This window comes from Rhincodon typus, unplaced genomic scaffold, assembly GCF_021869965.1.
Source record: "Rhincodon typus isolate 14 unplaced genomic scaffold, sRhiTyp1.1 hic_rhity00002436, whole genome shotgun sequence".
NCBI lineage: Eukaryota > Metazoa > Chordata > Chondrichthyes > Orectolobiformes > Rhincodontidae > Rhincodon > Rhincodon typus.
Window position 1 is genome coordinate 1 of NW_025968074.1, and position 21,577 is coordinate 21,577.

At 41.8% G+C, this 21,577-nt stretch overlaps 1 protein-coding gene across 1 annotated transcript; it reads right to left on the bottom strand.

The window, feature by feature from the left end:
- Window positions 1-1,478: 1,478 nt before the first annotated feature.
- On the bottom strand, window positions 1,479-21,373 carry LOC125481513 (ankyrin repeat and BTB/POZ domain-containing protein 1-like). Its single transcript, XM_048593176.1, has 4 exons — window positions 21,129-21,373; window positions 4,546-4,608; window positions 1,948-2,003; window positions 1,479-1,537 (listed from the first exon to the last, which is right to left on the bottom strand). The coding sequence occupies exons 1-4, from the start codon at window positions 21,182-21,184 to the stop codon at window positions 1,479-1,481; spliced, it is 234 nt and encodes a 77-aa protein (XP_048449133.1). The 5' UTR covers window positions 21,185-21,373.
- Between the last annotated feature and the right edge of the window lie 204 nt (window positions 21,374-21,577).

The following is a 21,577-nucleotide window of genomic DNA, read 5'->3' on the forward strand; positions in this document are numbered from 1 at the left end:
AAATGCTTTACTAAGTCCATAAAAACGAGATCCACTGCTCTACACTCATCCATCTTCATCGCTTCTTCAAAATACTCAATCAGGTTTGTGAGACAAAACCTTCCCTGCGTAAAGCCATTGTGACTGTCCCCGCTAAGTTCATTCTTCTCCAAATGCAAGTAACTCCAGTCCCCAAGAATCTTCTCCAATAATTTCCATACCACTGATATAAGGCTCACTTGGCTATAATTTCCTGAATTATCCCTGTTGCCCTTCTTAAACAAAAGGAACAATATTGGCTATTCTCCAGTCTTGTGGGAGCTTGCCTATGGTTAATTGAGATACAAAGATCTCTGTCAAGACCCCAACAATCTTTTCCCTTGTCTCCTTCAGGTCTTGGGGACTTATCTACCATAATGTTTTTCAAGAAACACAACACCACCTCCTTCTTAATATTGACATGTCCCTGAGTATCAACATACCCCTCTCTAATCTTACCATCATCTATGCCCTTCTCCTTGGTGAATACTGATTCGAAGTACTAATTAAGGACCTCAACCATTTCCTCTGGCTCCACACAAATTCCCTCATGTGGCCTTTAGTGGACCTACTCTTCTCCTAGTTAGCCTTTTGCTCCCGATATATGTATAAAATGCCTTGAAATTCTCCATAATCCTACTCACTAAGGATATTTCACGGCCGCTACCAGCCCTCTTAATTTCTTGTTTAAGTTCTTTTCTGCTTCCTTTATACTCAAGGACCTTGTTTGTTTTCAGTTTTCTGAACCTTAAATATGCTTCCTGTTTCTTTTTAACTAATCCTTCAACATCTCATCATCCACTGTTCTCAAATCTTCCCATCCTCACCTTTCACCCTCACAGGAATGTGTTGGTCCTGAACTCTGATCAACTGGCCTTTCAAAAGACTCCCACATGTCAGATGTGGATTTACCCACAAACAGCTGCCCCTCTCCCACCCAAATCAAATTTCTCCAGATCCTACCTAATACTGTTGAAATTAACCTTCTCCCAGTTAGGCACTTTCACCCAAGGACCAGTCTTATCCTTGTCCATAACTTTCTTAGAACGTACAGAATAATGATCACTATTCCCAAAATGCTTCCCCCACTGAAAATTCAATCACCAGGCCAGGCTCACTCCCTAATTCAAAATATAATACAGTTGATCTTTCTCTGCACCATCTCTGTTGCTATAACACAATATTCTGCACACAAATGACGTACTTACATAAGGTATGATTTGTGTGGACAGCACGAAAAATCATACATTTCATTATATCTCAGTATGTCACAATAATAAATCAAATCAAATGACACGGCCCCTTCCCTAGTTGGACTACCTACAAGAAACTCTCTGGTTGCACCTAACAAATTCTGCCCCACCTAAGCCCCTGGCACTAAGGGAGCCCGAGTGAATTTCAGGAAGTTAAAATCACAGACTACAATAACCCTGCTGTTTTCACATCTTTCCATGATTTGCTTACATATCTGTTCCTCTATTTCCCGCTGACCACTGAGACGCCATGTAGTAAATGGAAGCTGCAAATAAAAAACACAACACCGAAATTCATCACCATCACCTGACTTGGAAATATATCACCACTCCTTCAATGTCACTGACATTCCACAAATGAATTTAAAAAAGCACTGTCACAGCTAGCAGATGAAGACTCAACTGAATCTGAATCCTGGTCCAATTAGGAAATGCCTGTACCTTGATACTACTTTCATCGTTTTGCCCAAACAAAAGACTCACTATACTGTTTTAACCAGATGTTTTGCTTTTGGTCAAAGAGCCTTTTTGAATCTTCAGGTTTCATTAACTTTGCTCACATTAAACTATGCCCTAACTTTAAAAGATAGGGAGAGTAAAAAAAGGTGTGGAAAAGGTATGGAACACTGGCAACCAAAACAGAAATCAAGCTAAATAGTTTTAGAAGAATCCATACCGTTGGCAAGTAAATACTGAACAAGTTCCTCATGCCCACATAGACATGCGTAATACCTGTTGGTAGAGTGAAAAGTTAGTGATGCAGTAAAAAAAATCTGATCTACTGTACCTCTTGAAGGACAACAGTTAAAAAGTTACATTTCTGGAATGATTGTCTTTTTTAATAAGTGGAACATTTTTCAGAAGAAAACAATGCAATTCTTCAAACAGCTGAGTAAAATTTCAGCGAGTGCTGAACATGTCATTAGAACTTAAGTGCTGATTTATAGGGCCCCACTCTTATTTGTGATTTTAATTTGTCTTCTGTAATACAGCACAAAAGGCAACACAATTTCATTCAGAGAAGTCAAAAGTAGCACATCCGCATAAAATGGGTGCTTAAGATTACCACTAAGCATTGCTGCAAGTTAGGATTCAGCTGCCCAGTGCCATGTTTATATTCATCTTTTTTCCACACGTGATTCTACAGCAAACTGGTGATATGTTTCAATTGGTGTGACCAAAATGGTGTGACACCAGCTCGTCTAGGGATTCTTCTCCATATTTCTCCCTGATCCTGGAGGTCTTTTCCGCACCTCCTGTTTCAATGTCACAACTATTCTGCGTATATGCATGTTGTGCATTTTGCACATCGAGGGTCTCAAACTGCGCACGTATGTGTTTCCAAGTGAGCATGCAGGCGCAGTTGCCCCACAGATTCGTTGTCTGTGAACACTGCCATTCTATGTTCAGCCACGGGATGTGGGTGTCACTGGCTGGGCCAGCATTTATTGCCCATTCTTAGTTGCCCTTATGAGGATGCTTCCATGCTCTACGACTCTGATTTACAAGTAATTAGAGTTATCTTTGCCTCTACTTTGATGTTAAAACTCTCAGTAAGTTCCATGCAGATTTGTTCCTCTATATGCCTCCCATTAGCTGTTGGGCTTCATAATAGACCAAGCAATTTAATTGCACCCGTCTTATTCCTAAATTCTAGCTAAATCAATTCTGTCCTTAAATGATCTAGAAAATCCTCTTTTTCTAACCCTGAAACGCTCTCACTAGCTAAAAAATGCCAATCCTCCTCCTTTTGTTTTACTTTCCCATCTTTTCTGAACACGTTTTAACTAGGAATATTCAACACCCAGATCTGCCCTTGCAAGTCTCCATCATCATTGTAAAGAATAAACTCAGCTGACAGCATAATACTGTTAAATGCATTTTAGAGCAGGGCTGTGCTCACATACGGATGAGATACTGAAGGGTGGCTTTAGCTCAGAGAACTGGATCATCACAAAAGAAAGTTTGAAAAAATAAACTGAAATTAGAGCATCCCTTTATTCTTTATTCATTTGCAGGATGAGGGTGTCGCTGGCTAGGCCAGCATTTATTGCCCATCCCTAATTGCCCAGAGGGCATTTAAGAGTCACACCCACATTGCTGTAGGTCTGAAGTCACATGTAGGCCATACCAGGTAAGGGTGGCAATTTCCCTCCCTAAAGTACGTTAGTGAACCAGATGGGTTTTTCTGACACTTGACAATGGAGTCAAGAATCTAATGATGACCGTAAGTCCAGATATTTTATTGAATTCAAATTCCACCATCTGCCGTGGTGGGATTCGAACCCGGGTCCCCAGAACATTATCTGGGTCTCTGGATTAACAGTCCAGCGATAATAACACTAGGCCATCACTTTCCCAACAGCATGAAGCTTAATATTAAATAAGTAAAACACTTGCTGATAAGCTAAGCACCATCTACTGCAGGGCAGTTAGGGATGGGCAATGAATGCTGGCCCAGCCAACGACTTCCACACCTTGTGAACAAATGTGTAAAAGTGTTTGCATGCTGCAAGTCAACACGATAGGGAGAAACAAGAACTTTAACATGTTCCTCATGGCAATGTGTGGATATCTCAGCTTCTCAACAGGAAACGCCTCTCAAAGCACACATTCCGAGACCACTGCGTACAGCAAAACACAGATTTTTATCAATCTGCATCAATCGTACATCAATCTGCACTGATGTTATATATGGAAAAGGTAGACAGCCTACAACAGCATTTATGTAAATAACTTTAGGGAAAAAAAAAAGTCCAAGGCAGCCGAAGGGGCATAGTCAGAAATAAAGGATGACAAGGTGGAATAGTGTTTTGAAAGGGTGCTCAAAATCTTGATAAAGAGATGGGGTTTAAACAGGAGTCTTAAAAAGGAGAGGGAAGTGATAGATTTCTGATGAATGGGAGTGGTTTAATTGAACAAGTACAAGCAGATATCATTCTAAGTCTTTATTCTAAAGATAAACATCTTTCCTTATTGATAGAAAATATTATCCACTATCATTCAGCCAGATTTGAAAAAAAGTACAGCAATTTGCGAAACAGAGGAATAAAAGCAGTTGCAGCATAGGAGATTACAGTATGACAAATTGACACTAGCAAATCCCATTATAAATGTATACAAACGAATGTTTAATGTAAATGTTGGCAAAAGCAGGACATAAACAGAACAGTAAGCAAGCTTTTTTAGTTGGGAAGCATGAACTTTCTAACAGAATGTAGAATTTAGAGAATAAATGAAGATTTATAACATATAACAGATAATCTGTACTTACAGTGGGGTACTGTCCCATTTATCTTTGACATTTAATTCCACATCCCTCTGTTCAACCAGATAGCTGAAAAAATAAATGACAACTATATTAAAACCAGATCTAAGATTGCATTATATGTTCTAATGTCATAAGCCCAACATGCCAAACCGTGCAAAAGATAAAAGATGCATTAATGCTGCTCATCAACATAAATTGAACAAGTTGATCTGAACTTAAAATCAAAGTTACAATTTTGTCAACAGATCCTAGATTCTGTGGATTTTCTGTATTTAATATGTAAATGTTATACTAGACCGAAAAAAAAGTCTCTAACATTCTCCATTCTTTCCTCCTCAAAGAACTCAACATCAGAAGTATGACATTTAAGACAACAAATTAAAAGACTTTCTTTCTTTTTATTTGTTATGATGTGGAGGGGCCAGAGTTGGACTGGGGTGGACAAAGCTATAAGGCACATGACACCAGGTTGTAGTCTAACAGGTTTATTTGAAATCACAAGCTTTCAGACCGCTGCTCCTTCTGGCTTTTTATTTGTTCACAGTGTGTAGACGTCGATGACTGGCTCAGCATCTACTGCCCATCACTAAGTGCCCAGCACAAGGTGGTGAAGAGTTGCCTTTGTGAACTACTGCAGTCCTGTTACAAAGGGAATTTCAGTATTTTGACCCAGTGACTGTGAAGGAACTGTGACACAGATCCAAGTCAGCAGGGGTTTGGAGGGGATCTTGCAGGTGACGATGTTCCCTTGCATCTGCTGCCTTTGACCTTCTCAGTAGTAAAGATCACAGGTTTGTAGAGTCAACCTACAACAGCGATAGCTGCAGAAGATTTTTTCTTTATTCACTCATGGGATGTGGGTGTCACTGGCTAGGCAGCATTTATTGCCCATCCCCAATTGCCCGGAGGGCAGTTAAGCGTCAACCACATTGCTGTGGGTCTGGAGTCACAATAGGCCAGACCAGGTAAGGATGACAGTTTCCTTTCCTAAAGGACATTAGTGAACCAGCTGGGTTTTTCCTGACAATCGGCAATGGGTTCATGGTCATCATTAGATTCTTAATTCCAGATATTTTATTGAATTCAAATTCCACCATCTGCCAAGATAGGATTCAAACCCAGATCCCCAGAACATTAGAGATAACAAGGTGTAGAGCTGGATGAACACAGCAGGCCAAGCAGCATCATAGGAGCTGGAAGGCTGACGTTTCGGGCCTACACCCTTCATCAGAAATGGGGGAGGGGAAGGGGGTTCCGAAATAAATAGGGAGAGAGGAAGAGGCAGACAGAAGATGGATAGAGGAGAAGACAGGTGGAGAGGAAACAGACAGGTCAAATAGGCGGGGATGGAGCCAGTAAAGGTGAGTGTAGGTGGGGAGGTAGGGAGGAGATAGGTCAGTCCAGGGAGGATGGACAGGTCAAGGGGGCGGGATGAGGTTAGTAGGTAGGAGATGGGGGTGCGGCTTAAGGTGGGAGGAGGGGATAGGTGGGAGGAAGAACAGGTTAGGGAGGCGGGGACAAGCTGGGCTGGTTTTGGGATGCTGTAGGGGGAGGGAAGATTTTGAAGCTTGTGAAATCCGCATTGATACCATTGGGCTGCAGGGTTCCCAAGCGGAATATGAGTTGCTGTTCCCGCATTGAGATCCTTCAGAAGCTTTTCTCCCTGCGACTCCTGAAAAGCGAAGCCTCTCCCCAGAACATTATCTGGGTCTTTGGATTAACAATCCGGCAATAATACCACTAGGCCATCACCTCCCCTCCTTTAAATTATGCACCATAAACAAGCGTAAGCAGTTACTTCTGTCAACCATTGTTCAGTAGGCAGTGCTCTTGCTTCCAAGTCAGAAGGTTGCAGATTCAAATCCGACTTTAGAAACAAATGCTCATAAGCCAGCTGACCCTCCACTGTACTGAGAGTGTCCTGCATTGTCAGAGGGGTTGCCTTTCAGCTGAGATGTTAAAACAAGCTCCCATCTGCTATCTCATGTCAATGTAGAAAGTCCCACAGCACCATTTCTAAAATGAGCAGGCGAGTTATCCCTTTTTCATTGACCAATTTTTAGCCTCAAAAAGACTATCTAGTTATTTATTTATTTGCTGCTTGCATATAAAAATTACATTCCAACCGAGACTCCATTTCGAAAGGTATTCCATTACGTACAAAGTAAGTTGGGAATGTGAAATGAACTATTTAAGAGTTTTCCTAAGAATAACATCACTGGTAGTAATTCCAGATGGCAGTATTTTGAATAAAACTAGTTGTTATTCTTTCAAAAATATATTTAACCAGCATCCAAAGTCCAGCAGGTAAATTGAACTGTCGGCCTTTATTTCAAAGGGAGTGGAGCATAAAAATAAGAAAGTTTTGCTAAAACTATACAAGGAATTAATCAGGCCTCACCTGAACACCAAACAGTTTTGTGCCCCTTTTCTAAAGAAAGATACACTGGCATTGCAGGTAAGGCAGAGAAGGTTCACTAGGCTATTTCTGGGCATGTCTTATGAGGAGAGGTTGAACAGATTGGGCCTGTACTCGGAGTTTAGAAGATTGAGGCACGACCTTATTGAAACATACAAGATTCTCTGGGGGCTTGACAGCTAGATTCAGAGAGATTATTTCTTCTTGTAGGGAAGTCTAGTAGCTCAGAGAAAGGGATCATCCAGTTAGGACAGAAGTAAGGAGAAATTACTTCTCTGCAAAGGAAATGAATCTGCAGAATTCTTTACCACAGAGCGCTGTCAAGGCCAGGTCATTAAGTATATTCAAGGTGAAGACAGACAAGATTTTTAATCAGTAAGGGAATCAAGGGTCATGAAGGAAAAAAAGGCTGGCGAGTGGAGTTGAGGAGTATGAGATTAGTTATGATCTCATTGAACAGTACAGCAGCCTTGAAGGGCTCACACATCTGATCCAATATCTTATGATCTTGTTGCATCTTTTCATGTTGCGTGAACTGATGTGCCCTTTTGAAGTGCAGTTTCTTGTATCCCAGCTGATGAGTGCAAGGCAAGAAGCTTCAACTTTGTGATAACAAGGTGTAGAGCCTTCTTCAGACCCGAAACGTCAGCTTTCCTGCTCCTCTGAGGCTACTTGGCCTGCTGTGTTCATTCAGCTCTACACCTTGTTATCCCTACTATCTCCGTATCAGCTTCAACTTTGTGTTGCTTTTAGCAATATATTTAATATTTTGTTAAAAGTATATTGCTGCAATTTAAGCAAGATTTGTAATTGAAAGTGTCATTTCTGATTCAGAAGATCCACGGTATGATATCTCCAAGCTTATACAGAAGTATATTTGCAGAAAGCAGGATTGGAATACAGCCGAGTTCATGTTTACTGCAGTGCCGAATTTCACAGAACTGAAGCTACAGTTGCAGTTCACTGGAGCATTCGTAGCCAAAGTCACGTAACGTGCTACATAAACACATTTTCTCCAGCAAAGCCAAGATTTTAAAAGCCTGCAGCTTGAAACAAGAGGAGAATTCACAAACAGTTAAATTCAGACCACTATAGCTTGAAGCTTTTAGACTGCCAGTAATTTGACAGTCTGCAATAAAGGTACAAGAGCTGCGGGTGACATTTTAAGCTGGCAACAAAAACAGAAATTGCTGGAAAAGCTTAATAGTGACCGGACCTGAATCATTAACTCTGATTTTTCTCCACAGATGCTACCAAACCTGCTGAGCTTTTGTAGCAATTTCTGTTTTTGTTTCTGTATTTACAGCACCCACAGTTCTTTTGGTTTTTAGAAGCTGGCAAGTTTTGTATCATAATAAACATTATACTTCTAGTTCAAACTGTATTCCAACCATGCTTTCCACAATTGCATTTCCCCATTAGCTAAATAAGTATCAATATTGTGGGCATTCTGATTCAGAAGCAGCATAACAAATTTGGAGGAAATTGCAGCAATACACTATTTGCTTATTGCGAAACATTAAATACATTTTGAAAGAGAATCAAATGTTTTATTCAAAATACTATCACCTGGAATTACTGTTGGTGATATGACCAGCAAAACAATATGTTCATATTACATTCTCTGCTCAATTTTTAAATAGAGTTTTAACCTGCTCAATTTAAATGTTAACTTTTCTACTCAACTATCAGGCAGTGGAGCACTGTGGAAAGGTACTGATATTGTTTGTGACTACTATCATCAGTAATCTCCAGGCTTATGGATGTCAGGTTTGAAGCTCAACTGTAGAATTACTAGCTGGGTCATACTGAAAGTATCAGTCATTTCTTTTAAAATTAATACTTTTCTGCTTTTCATATTGCAGGGTTTTGATCAAGTAAATAAGGAAAAGCTACCTCCACTTGCAGAGGATGCCGATTTAAGGAGGGGGCAGAGGTGTGGGATATAAGTAGACATTTTTTAAAAAAATCTCTGCCTGAAAGAGGAGTAAAGCACAGTCAATAATAATGTTACAAGGTAATTAAATAACTACTTAAAATGCAGGGTTTTTGACAGCTATAAATCAAGCAGTATGACATGAAACATGCAATATCTTCACTTATGGTTTGATTCCTTATGCAATAATTTGCAATGCACAGAGTATTCAGACAACTGGGGCAAAGACAGTATGAAGGAAGAAAAATGCACATATTCCAATACTTTAATGTTTGCTACTCTATCTAGCGAACATTCCTTTGGTAATTGAGAATGCTAAAATAAATTAGCTGGTCATAAACAGTGGCCTTTCTAAGCTTATTTATCTCCACTTTAAAGATTTGACTGCTACCCCCTCCTTTTAAAAATTGTTGGTGCTTTCCCCTTGCACAGGGCGTTTGTGGTTTGCCCTTCATGTAAGTAAAACTTTTCTCCTGTCATTCACGGAATTTATTTTAAACATGTTTATTTGAAAAGATCCTGGGCCCAAACACAACACATGCTTTGCAACAGCAGTAGATAAAGCAAAAGGCCTAAACATAACTATTGGTTGTGATGTGTCTGTAATAACAGTGCAATAAGGGTCTTGTTTCCACTACATCTTCATGAATTGTCTTAAGTTCTCAAAGATTGATGTGTTTTGTATAAAACAGAAGCTGGTCCTACATGGAGGGGTACAGGCAAAGAACACGAAAAAGTATCATCCTCATATCCCCTCCTTACCTCAAAGCTGCCCCACCCTCTCTCTGGTTGTTGATACTTCTATTAAGAGGAAAAGGTTATCCCCATCTACCTTATACCCCTCAGAACTTTGTATAAGTCAATCAGAAAGACCTTCAGCCTTTTCTGCTGTTAGGAAAACAGCCCCAGCCTATCTAGTCTCTCTTCATAGCTGAATCACCCCAGTCCATGCTGGATCCTGGTGAATTTCTTCTGCACTCTCTCAAGTGCAAAAACTTCCTTCCTAGTGTGGCAACCAGAACTGCACACAGAACTTTAGCAGTGGTCTTCTACATTATGTCCAGCTCCATCATAACCTCCTTGTTCTTGTCTTCAATGCTTTGACTAATAAAGGCAAGTCTCCAATAAGCCTTCTTGAACATCTTATCAACCCATCCTGCTGCCTTCAAGGATTTACGGACAGGGAAACCAAAGTCACTTTGATCCTCTGTACTTCCTAGGAACCTATCATTCGTGACGCTATCTCGTATTCTTCTGTAACTATAATATGATGATATTTGAGACTGCAGGCCGTACCTTGCTAATCCACAGGGTCAGGATTGCTGGCAGGCCAGAGAAGTTGCTAAACCCAGGAGGACAAACATATTCTATGCACAAACACTTTAAAGACCACACCTCCACTTGTATCAATGGATGAATGATTTTCCAATTGGGCACTCAAAAGAGATTTAGAGTATCCAAACCGGACAAAGTACACCAAAAGTAAAAAATATAAATAAAAATTGATGCATAACCCTTAGAGGGAAAATTGGCAGTATTGCAGATGCTAGACCACAAAGGTTGCTGGACTAGACAGAGTTGGGTTAGGAAGCTACACCTGTACTTGTTTACTCCAAGTCTTCAGCAGAACATTTATACCTGCACTCTCGACCACTTCTGTTACCTCTAACTGACAGCCACAACACTGCACTTTGTCCAAGGCCAATATAGCCTTCTGAAGGTGCGTTGCCCAGAACTATTCACAGTAACTTCTGGTGTGATCTAATCAGGGCTATGTGTAGGTGAAGCACATCTTCTACCCCTAGCATTCTTGCTTTCAAGATATCATGACTATCAGTCCCTTAGTCTTTTGGTTATTTTCAGTCCCTGTTCATGACATTTTAATTATCTTTGTGCCTCAATTCCCAAGTTTCTTTGAACGTGCACTATTTATAACTTCCCGTAATTGGAAAACACTGCATTCCATACCTTTTTGCAGTCCTAAGCAGATGATCACACATTTGCCTACCTTGAAATCCATTTGCAACCATTTCGTGCAATCACTTAATCAACTAACATCTCTGTAGTTATGCTTCTATCTATACCACTTGAAATTCCACCTGTGTGTCATCAGCAAACTGATATCCATTTATGCAATACCTTGGCTTAATAATTATAAAACATAGTGAACAGATGAGGCAACACAGATTCCAGCGGGCCATCACTGGTCATAACACCAGAGTCATCATCTCTATTTCCTGCACTCAGCCAACTTCCCAAACAGGTCAATAATTTGACTTAAATTGCATGAGCCCCAACTTTAGCTAACTATTTCTCATGGGGGACTTCATTGAATGCCTTTTGGAAGCCCATATAAATAATTTTTATTACATTTTTTTGAAGAGCTGGTTAAAGTCTATCCAATTTATCAGGCAAGGCCTCCTATTCTTTACAAATCCATGCTGAGGGCCCTCCTGTGACGCAGTGACAGTGTCCCTACCCCTGGACCAAGAGACCTGGCTTCAAGTCCCACCTGCTGCAGACGTGTGTAATAACATCTCTCAACCGGTTGATTAGAAAACAATAGGTTAAATAAAAAAAACAAATCCAAGCTGGTTCTTTCTAATCAATGAAACATTTTCAATATGGTAAATCACTCTATCCTTAATTACAAACTCTTTTAATATAGAATAATTTTTCACACAGAATAGCAATTCCGAAACTTTTTCCCACTGTGAGCCCAATTTGAATTTTCAAAATTAGGCATAAACTCTCAACAAGAATTGAGAGAGCAGGGGCATTGCTCTGTAACCATGATAAAGTTCCATGGCAAATGTTGCTGCCTCAGAGCCCGTGGCCCCACTTGGGGTCCAGACCCTCACCTTGCAAAGCTCTGGTATGCAGCCTAAGATGCTCCTTTGAGGGTGCAAAGTTGAAACCATTGAATAAACACAGTGGCAGCAATGGATTAGAGGTGCCCTGCTGACAAAAAAATAAGTAGCGGTGAACAGATTTTATTTGGATTGCAGGAATATACTTTGGGGATCTCTTGGTGTCAGATGCGGAAGTGTTGGTGTTGGATTGGGGTGGACAAAGACAGAAGTCACTTGACACCCCGTTATGGTCCTATAGGTTTTTTTGAAATCACAAGCTTTCGGAGCACTCCACTTTACAAAGGAGCAGCGCTCCGAACGTTTGTGGTTTCAAAGAAATCTGTTGGACTATAACCGGGTCTCATGTGACTACTGTCTTTGTCAGTACAAGGACCAAGACTCTTCAAGGTATGCATAATACCCTGGATTTGGGTGTAGGTACAATTTCAAAATTTGCAGAACTTTGAAGTTTTCTGAACTGCAATGATAACAAGGGGCTGGTGGATATGTAGGAAGGTGCATATGAAATGTAATCCACACAAGAGCGAAGGGATAGGTCGGAACAAGGAGAAGCCGCATAAAATAAAAAGAATACAATTCTAAAGGTGGTATAGGAGCGGAGAAACCTGGCAGCATGTGTGCACAAATCATTGAAAGGTGGAACTACAGTTTGAGAAAGAGGTTCTTAAAGCATACGGCATTCTGATGGAATCAGTCCTTAGCCTTGAGATCATTGGCATTCCTTTCTCCAGTTCTTTTTCTGTATTTCCTCTTGCCAATGGGTGTTCTTGAAGAATTGTGTTCCTTCATACATGCTAACAACAGAGGTGACAACAATTCTTAAGAAGTGATTGACTCAGAATACTAAAATTCACAAGAATGTTTGGGAACAGAAAAAAGGTTTACCTCCAACAACAATTCCCATCTGAATCCTGAGATCTTGTACCATAAGAACAACGATATCATAACATCAGGTACTGTCTCACCAACACAACAAGCATTTTTAAAAATTTGTTACAGCTACAGTTACTACCACACATTATCATCCCAAATATTAAGTGGATTACCAAGCAGCTTTCAAATCCTGGAATGGGCCTCAGGAAAGGGAGATTAAAATTATTCAACATTTCATACTCCTAACCGCAGCCAAAATGAAGGTAAAAAGAACAAAAACAAAGTTGCTGGAAAAATCCAGCAGGTCTGGCAGCATCTGTGACGGAAAAAACAGAGTTAACGTTTCGGGTCCAGTGACCCTTCCTCAGAACCCTCCTGACTTATAGCATCTGCAGTTCTTTCGGTTGTTATGAAGGTAAAAAGAATTGCAGGCTAATGGGCAAAGAATAGAGAAATAGGACTAATTGGATAATCTTTTCAAAGAGCTGGCATAAAAAAAACAGGCAAAATGGCCTGCTTCTGTGCAGTACAGAATTGTTCGAAGATGTACCAGGATGCACTGCATGTAGTTGCCAGGGAATACAGGTAAAGTATTTCAGTTGCATTGCCACCCGAACTAAACAATGTGCCGAGGATTGCTGACACCTGTGGAACTACATCCGAGCAGATGTCTGTGCCTCTGAAGGGCTGGGAAGAAGCTGAGAGTATAAAACAACCTTCTAAAAAGGATGAATCATTAAAAGAGTTCCAGGACTTTTGTACACCAGTCAGCTTTTCACATCACCCAGGAATTATTTTCATGCTTGACATTGATGAGGATGGAAGGAAGCAGGCATAGTAAAATCTCAAATGCAAAAATGAATTAGCATTTATTAAAATATGTCAAAACCATTTGAAAAGTGTGGGGATTGGATTAAGTGGACTGATTATTGCACAAACTACATTGTCCAGGTGCAGTTAAACTTTTCCAGTGATGCATATATGGAACAAGCTGTCAGAGGAAGTGGTACAGGCCGGTACAATTACAACATGTAAAAAAACATCTGGACAGGTACGTGGATAGGAATGGTTTAGAGGGCTTGCCCAAACGCAGGCAAATGGGACTAGATCAATTTAGGAAACCTGGTCAGTATTGACGACTGGACCAAAGGACATGTTGCCATGCCATATGACTCCATGACTCTATAAAACCTTGTATAATAAGATGCCACACTTAATCATACTGCATCAACATATTCCTTCCAGTGCACATTATTATACAGGTTGTTTCTGTAACACCAAGTAGAAAAGTGACCAATTGCATTGGATTGAAAATGTAGCTTACTTTTAGCAAGAATCATTCTTAAGTGGAAGCCTAAGCATTTTTTGAATCTGTATAACATAGTTATGAGTTTCACTCAAAAATAAAGGGGCCTCGGTCAAACATCATTCTTCAACCAACATCATTAAAACAGATAGTCTATTATTACAATTCTAAGTGTTAGCCAACTTACCATGCAGCATAATCTGCTATATTTAGAGTCATACAGCACGGAAAGAGATCTTTTGGTTCCAACTCATTCATGCTGTTCAGGCATCCCAATTTGATCTGGTCCTATTTGCCAGCATTTGGTCCATATCCCTCTCAACCCTTCTTATTCATGTACGCATCCAGATGTCTTTTAAATGTTGTAATTGTACTCACTGCTACTATTTCCTCTGGCAGCTCGCTCCAGGCAGGCACCACCCTCTGCATGAAAAAATTACCCTCAGGTCTTTTCCCCTCTCACCTTTAACCTATCTAGTTTTGAAATACTGTAACTCAGCCTCAGAAGTATATAATTGCCTACTGAAGGTGGCCATTAGTTATAATTATTGCGATATTCTGTGGCTGTGGAAGGTGCTAAAGAAAGGAATGACTACTTTTTTAATGGCTTTAATACAGACAGTCTTGCTGCTGTCCCTCAACAAACACGTCATTATAACAACACTTGCTACTTATGCTGCAGTGTGAAACTGTCGTAATTTATATCAATGTAAAATAAGCAGAAGTTTGCGCAATTCTTCCTTGGAAATGCACTAGAGCCGAGTCGTGGTGAAATTTGCACATAGACAGAGCAAACATGTTGTGTTATTGTGCTGGAGTTAGGGAAATCCGGTTTTACTCAAGTACTCAGACAGTCCTCTGATTATCGGAACCTTCTTACTGTCATGAGAGTGTACAGCCTCATCCACTTTGTCATGGCCACTGGTGAGACACCAAAATATTGTAGACATTTTTAACTTCTAATTCCAAAATGCATTCTTTTAAGAGGGCTGAAACAGGAAGGAAAGGCCGCAAATGCAAACTGTAGTTGTTGGGGCATAGAGCGAGAAACACAGTATGTCACACCTACGGACGGAAAGGGAACTTGTTCAAACAAGAGCTCCTCAATAAGGGTGGGAGGCCAAGTCAAAATAGATGGAATTGTGAGCTTTTGTGACTACGAAGGTACCGACGGGGCTGATGTCTTCCCACAGATTATGTCCCAAACTGCAGACTCTGTTTTTACCCCTTTGAAGCATGCACAAGGACAGGAATTGAAAAGCCAGCTTCAGTTCTGCAGGAGTGGATGAGTGGGACTGAAAGTTCTTCTGTGTACCAGTCTGGGTTTGAGTGCGTGCTGTAAAGGTCAAAATCACAGAATTATCCTCTAGTTAGCCCTTTGCTGCAGGTAAAGGAGAACATTTTCTCAGAGTGCTAAAAGGAAACAGGACATCAAAATGACTCTCTCTCTCACTGAATATTGAAATTCAATCACAGTCAAAAAGAATCAGAACTACAGAATCTCAACCAAACTGCAAAACCATAAAACTGCCATTGTAAATGCTACTGGTAAACACCATTGCAACAGTAGCAACGTGCAATTATCCACTCTCCACGAACAACATAGAGACTGATACTTCTCTTTTCAGAAGAAAGTATTTTCTCTTTCTGGGTGCATGCAATTTCTAATCCAGTTACTGGCTGAGTGAGTGAGAGGGGTGGAGAGATTAAAGTGATCGGTGTCGCGACGGCAGTTGGGCACACTGGGCACCTTTCCCTGCAACCGCAGGAGGTGCTAAACATGCCCCGACACCTCCCCTCTCACCTCCATTCAAGGCCCCAGATAATCTTTCCATATCCGACAGGGGTTCACCTGTACATCCTCGAACCTGGTTGACTGTATCCGTTGCTCCCGATGTAGCCTCCTCCTCAGTGAGGCCAAACGTGGACTCGGTGACAGATCTGTGGAGCACCTGCACTCCGTACACTATAATCAACACCTTCCGGTTGCTAACCATTTTAACACACCGGGTGACATATCCGTCCTGGGCCTCCTCCAGTGCCACAACGATGCCACACGGAAACTGGAGGAACAATACCTCATTCTGTCTCGGGAGCTGACAGCCTGACGGTCTAAGCATAAAATTCACCAGTTTCAAAATCTCCCCACTCCCGGCCTCATCCCATGTCCAACCATCCCTCTCATTCCCGCCTCCTCGACCTGATACTATCTGTCCATCTCCTTCCCCACCTATTCAACCCACCCTTCCCACTGACAATCCCCACTACCCCTACCTGCATCCAACTATCCCCATCCCACCTACCTTCTCCCAGCCCCAATCCTCTTCTCTCTATTTATTTCCCAGCTCCCTTCCCCCTCCCCAGTCCTGATGAAGGGTCTAGGTCTGAAATGTTGACTCTCCGACTCCTCTGATGCTGCCTATACCGGCTGTGTTCCTCCAGCTCCACACTATCAACTTTTTCACACAGAAGGTGGTTCATATGCAGAATGAACTGCCAGAGGAAGTAGTAGATGCAGGTATAGTTACAACATTTAAAAGACATTTGGATAGGCACATAAACAGGAAGGGTTTAGTGGGAAATGGGCCAAATGCAGGCAAATGGGACTCGTTTACTTTGGGAAACTTAGTCAGCACAGATGAGTTGAACTGAAGGGTCTGTTTCCGTGCTATATAACTCTAATTTGTCTCTTGTAAAGTTCAACAAATAAAAAGGTGGGGGTAACCTTTTATTTTTGGCAGCTCCCCCTGACCTATGATCCTGAACTTTCCTCAACTGATCTGGAAGGGAGTGGTCAAGTCATAACGTTTCCTTGTGGGATAGTTCCTGAGATTAACAAAGATTTAGACAACAAGCTTTCAACGGAGTTGTTCAGCTCAGGACTGTCTGCCCTTCTTTCCCCATTTCCCCAAGCTATGTCTGCACCTGGGTCTCCTGGGAGATGTGGTGTCCACTATTATGACAATGTGGCCACTAGATGGATTGGGATGCATCATCACACCAGAATCCACATTTTCATTTCATTAAGCTTCCTTTAAATTGTTGGTAACTAACTGTTTGCACTCTTTGAAGGAGGCCACTTATTAATTCTCAGCACTGATAACAAATGGCCAGTGATATATGTAGATTTCCAGATGGTTTTTGACAAGATACCACACAGGAGGATGCTAAATAAGGGTCCATGGTGTTAGGGGAAAGGTAATGGCATGGATAGAGGATTGGATGGCTGGCAGAAGACAGTAAGTGGGGATAAAGGGGTCTTCTTCAGGATGACAGCCAGTGACTTGTGACGTTCCTCAGGGGTCAGTGTTGGGACCACAACTATTTAGGATACACATTAACAATCTGGGCAAAGAAACTGAAGGCATTGTTGCTAATTTTGCAGATGACACAAAAGCAGGTAGAAAGACTGGTAGTGTTGAGGAAGTGAGGAGTCTACAGAAGGGCATGGACAGGAGAGTGGGTAAAGAAGGGCAAGCTGGAATTCAATGTGGGGAAGTGGGAGGTTATGCACTTTGGTAGGTAGAAGAGAGGTGTAGACTATTTTTCAAATGGGGAAAAGCTTCAGAAATCTGAATCACAAAAGGGCTTACGAGTCCCTGTTGTGAATTTTCTTAAGGTTAGCAAACAGGTTCAGTTGGAGTTAAGAAGGCAAATGCAGTGTTAGCATTCATTTCAAGACGGCGAGAATACAAGGGCAGGGATGTACTACAGAGGCTGCACAAGGCCCTAATCAGATCACATTTGGAATATTAAGTGTGGTTTTGGGCCCTGTATCTGTAACATTGTACTCTGCACTCCTTTCTACTACCTGATGCACTTTGTATGGTACGATCTGCCTGTAGAATACACAAAACAACACTTTTCACTGTTATCTCAGTACATGTGAGAACAATAAATCAAATCAAATCAAATCAAATCTATGGAAGGATATGGTGGGGTGGGGTGGGGTTGCAGAGAAGATTCACAAGAATGATCCTGGGGATAAAGGACTTGTCATATGAGAAGCAGACGATGATTCTGAATCTGCACTTGATAGAATTTAGGAGGATGATGAGGGATCTGATTGAAACTTACAGGATACTGAGAGGACTGGATGGAGTGGATGTGGAGAAAATGTTTTCACTAGTAGGAGAGACTAGGACCTGAGGCCACAACCTCAGAGTGAAGGGACAACCCTTTAGAACTGAGATGAAGAGGAATTTCTTCAACTAGAGGGTACTGAATCTGTGGATCTCATTGACATAGACGGCTGTGGAGGACAAGTCATTGAGTCTATTTAAGACAGAGATGGATAGGTTCTTTATTAGTAAGGGGATCAAAGGTTACAGGGAGAAGGCAGGAGAATGGGGTTGATCAAAAGTGATGCAGACTCAATAGGCTGGTCTAATTCTGCTCCTCCATCTTAAGCAGCCATTCAAGTGGCAAGTAACAACAGTTTACAAAAAAATGTCTAAACTTGTGGAAATCTTACACCAGGTCAGAATAGCTCATCACTTGTGTAGAAATTCCAGGAAATTACAGAATGAATGACTTGTGCAATTATTTCGCCCACACTGTAATTTCCTTGGACTTTTGCAAACAGTCCAGAGACACTGACCAAAAGCTAGAGCAGCTAATTATCACAGCTCAACTCCCATGGAACTGAACAGCCAGATCAGATTTGCTGAATTAATGCCACTGTAATTAATACACTCAAGATTGTGACAGACTAGCTCTGGAGGATTCAACCAGTCTTCAGTTACTTAGCAGCTTAACAGTATGATATTTTTTATAGACTTGCTTCAGAAACTTCATTTAAGTCTTGAACCTCTAAGTAGTAAATACAAACATTGCTGGAAATACTCAGCAAGTCAGGCAGCATTTGTGGAGACAGAAACATCTAATGTTTCAGGTTGACTTGAAAGGTTGATTCTCCCCAAGATGCTGCTTGACGTGCTAAGTATTTCCAGCATATATTTGTTTTCATTTCAGATTTTCAGCAATGTTTTGTTCCTTAAGTGTTTCCCCCAACTGCTATATTATTTTCTACATTATAATTTACAAATAGTCATTCAGTAATACAGAATTTGAGCACTGCTGAAAAGAATAAACATTTTGCCAAAGCTTTTCACCATTAACAGGATTCTGCCTCAATTTAAAAAGACCTTCAAATTAATAACGTGATATATGAACTTCAATGCTAGGTTAGAAGGCTGAATTGAAAGACTTCTGAATTGCATCAAACAGCATGTCCCTTCAGTTGTTTGCAACAAGCAAGGTACTGCCCACATCCAATCAGCCCCCGCTTCTAAACCTTACGACAGTGTGTAACATTAAATGTGAACTGCAACTGGACAATGTTTACACGATAATCCTGAATGTGCAAGGAATTATGCTAGTGGCCAACTTAAGATGGTCAGTGGGGTTTTCACTGTGATGCACTTGCATGTATGTACTGGAAGCTTTGTACACTAATACACAATGCAGACAGAAAATCCATGTACATGCACTGCACCTGTACTGGCTGAAGTTACCATGAAGGACTCACCTCAATGTCTTTCCTGAGATGTGGTGTACTTCAAGTTATACCACCACAACTCTCCTCTGTTTAATAAAAGAGAGGAGTGCTTTGGTCCAGTAGGACTACAGCGACTTTATCTTTTCCTTCATACCAGTGTCAAGAGCTGTTGTTGCTCCTGCTCTACTACTATGCTCACTAATACTAAGGAATCTTACAATAATAAATTCAGTATTGGCAGGTCATTCCACCAGGTCTACTTTTCCAGCCCATCTCCTCTTCTCCCACCTCCATTCTGCCTCACTGCCATCCCTGCTCCACTTCTCCCAACCTTCTCTGCCTCCATTTCTCCTGCTTTGCTTCCCTTCCTGCTCCAATTCTCCCTTCCCTTCCACTTCCCCTCTCCTCACCTCTTTCTCTCTTCCCTCTATCCCTCCACTGAACAATCCCATCTCTAAGTTACTTCCCCACCTCTCCTCTCCAACACCCCATTCCCGAGTCACTGTTGTTCGTCATTTATATAAACAATGTGGATGAGAGTATAGGAGGCATGGTTATTAAGTTTTGTGGATGACACCAAAATTGGTGGTATAGTGGACAGTGAAGAAGGTTATCTAAAAGTACAAAAGGATCTTGACCAACTGGGCCAAGGAACTGCAGATAAAGTTTAATTTAGATGAATGAGAAGTGCTGCATTTTGGTAAGACAAACCAGGGCAGAAACCTAGGGGTGCAGGTACATTGTTCCTTGGAAGTGACATCACAGATAGACAGGATGGTGAAGGCAGCATTTGGCACACTTGCCTTCATCGGTCAGAACACTCAGTACAGGAGGTGGAGCGTTCGTGTTACGGCTGTACAAGTCACTGGTAAGACCACATTTGGAGTACTGTGTGCAATTCTGGTCACCCAGTTTTAAGGATGTTTTTAAAGTGGAAAGGGTGTAAAAACAATTTATAAGGATGTTACCGAGACTACAGGGTTTGAGTTATAAGGAGAGGCTGAGACTTTTTTTTTAACCTGGAATGTAGGAGACTGAGGTATGACCTTATAAAAGTTTATAAAACCATTAGGGGCATAGATAAGGTGAATAGCCAAGGTCTTTTCCCAGGGTAGGTTCAAGGTGAGACGAAAGATTTAAAAGAGACCTAAGACAACTTACTCACACAGAGTGTGCTGGTGTATGGAATGAGCTGCCAGAGGAAGTGGTAGAGATGAGAAGAATTGTCAACATTTAAAAGTCTTTTGAACATGTACATGGACAAGAAAGGTTTAGAGGAACATCTGCCAAACACAGGCAAATGGGACTAGTTCAGTTTGGGAAACCTGGTCAGCACAGACAAGGTGGACAGAAGGCTAAGCTTCTGTGCTGTGTCACTCTACTACTCTCTCCATCACACCCCCATTCCTCCACCCACCCCCTTACTGCCATCACCCCATTTCCCCACCCACCCCTCTCCTCTATTCCCCCCTCTCCCCCAATTCCCTTCTTTCCCTCTTCTCCATTCCCCTTCCTTCCCTCTCCCCCAATTCCCCTCCTCCCCTCTGCCCCAATTCACCCTCCTCCATTCCCCCTCCTCCCCTCTCCCCCAATTCCCCCTCTTTCCCTCTCATTTTCCCCTCACCCTCAGGGTTTTACCCCACACTAACCGACTGCAGTTGGGCCTCAGCCGCACTCACCGAACTCTGGAGAGTTCCCCCTTCCTGCAGCTGGTGAATAACTCGCTCGTGTCCATCTCTCTCCTTCGCTGAAGTTGGGAATCGATGCATCGACTCCGTCACTCCGGAGCCCAGTGTAGTTTTATTATTTATTATTTAAAGCTCAGTCAGTGAGCTGCCCTCGATAGGTGGTGTTTACGACCGTTTCGAATGTAAACACGGCCGACTGCTGTAACCACGCCTGCGCACTCTGTCCATCAGTGCGCCGCCTGCCGCCCGGGAGGAGGAACAGATCCTCCCGCCCTTCTAAAAACTGCCCATCAGAGCGTCGCCTGCTGCTCGGGAGGAGGAACAAATTCTCCCACCCTTGTACAAATTGCCCATCAGAGCGTCGCCTGCTGCTCGGGAGGAGGAACAGATCCTCCCGCCATTGTACAAACTGCCCGTCAGTGCGCCGGCTGCCGCCCGGG